Raw genomic sequence first — 611 nt, 5'->3', positions numbered from 1 at the left:
GCCCCGCGCCAGCTCCTGGCCCCGCCCCCCCCCGCCGGCCACTGAGTGCCCCGAGGCTGGGATGATGAGCTGGAAGGGACACCAGGCAGCCTGTGGGAGGCTGGAGTTGCTCCTCGTGTCCCCCCTTTTATTGGGGTGACCTCCCACTGGGGTTTTTTTTGTCCCCCAGGTGAACTGCCTCGAGCCCCATCCCCATCTCCCCGTCCTGGCCACCAGCGGCCTCGACCACGATGTCAAGATTTGGGCACCCACAGCAGAGAATCCCACTGAGCTGCTTGGCCTCAAGGAGGTGAGACTCCGAGGGTGAGGTGGGGAGGGAGGCCAGGGGGGTTCCCCACATCCCCCTGACCCCCTCTCCCCCAACCTGGCCTGTCCCCAGCTGATCAAGAAGAACAAGCTGGAGCGGGATGAGGACAGTCTGCACCACACCGACATGTTTGACAGCCACATGCTTTGGTTCCTCATGCACCACCTGCGACAGAGACGCCACCACCGGGTAGGTGCTGGCAGCCCCCCAGCTGACCCCCCAACCCCCAGCTGCCCTCCCAGCCCCTTCACCCCCTCTGTTGCCCCGGCAGCGCCGGCGGGGGCCGGGCGCACCGGGGGGGGGC

At 67.4% G+C, this 611-nt stretch overlaps 1 protein-coding gene across 1 annotated transcript in view; it reads left to right on the top strand.

The window, feature by feature from the left end:
* DCAF8 (DDB1 and CUL4 associated factor 8) overlaps positions 1 to 611 on the top strand; it is an 8,772-nt gene that overhangs the window by 7,093 nt on the left and 1,068 nt on the right. The window contains exons 10-11 of the mRNA XM_010008594.1: positions 170 to 289; positions 380 to 496. Of these exons, the coding sequence (XP_010006896.1) occupies positions 170 to 289; positions 380 to 496 (237 nt within the window). The remainder of the gene's footprint in view (positions 1 to 169; positions 290 to 379; positions 497 to 611) is intronic.

This window comes from Chaetura pelagica, unplaced genomic scaffold, assembly GCF_000747805.2.
Source record: "Chaetura pelagica isolate M959 unplaced genomic scaffold, ChaPel_1.0 scaffold2022, whole genome shotgun sequence".
Taxonomy (NCBI): domain Eukaryota; kingdom Metazoa; phylum Chordata; class Aves; order Apodiformes; family Apodidae; genus Chaetura; species Chaetura pelagica.
Note: the sequence above shows the minus strand (reverse complement) of the source record. Positions and strands in the feature narration are given on the sequence as shown.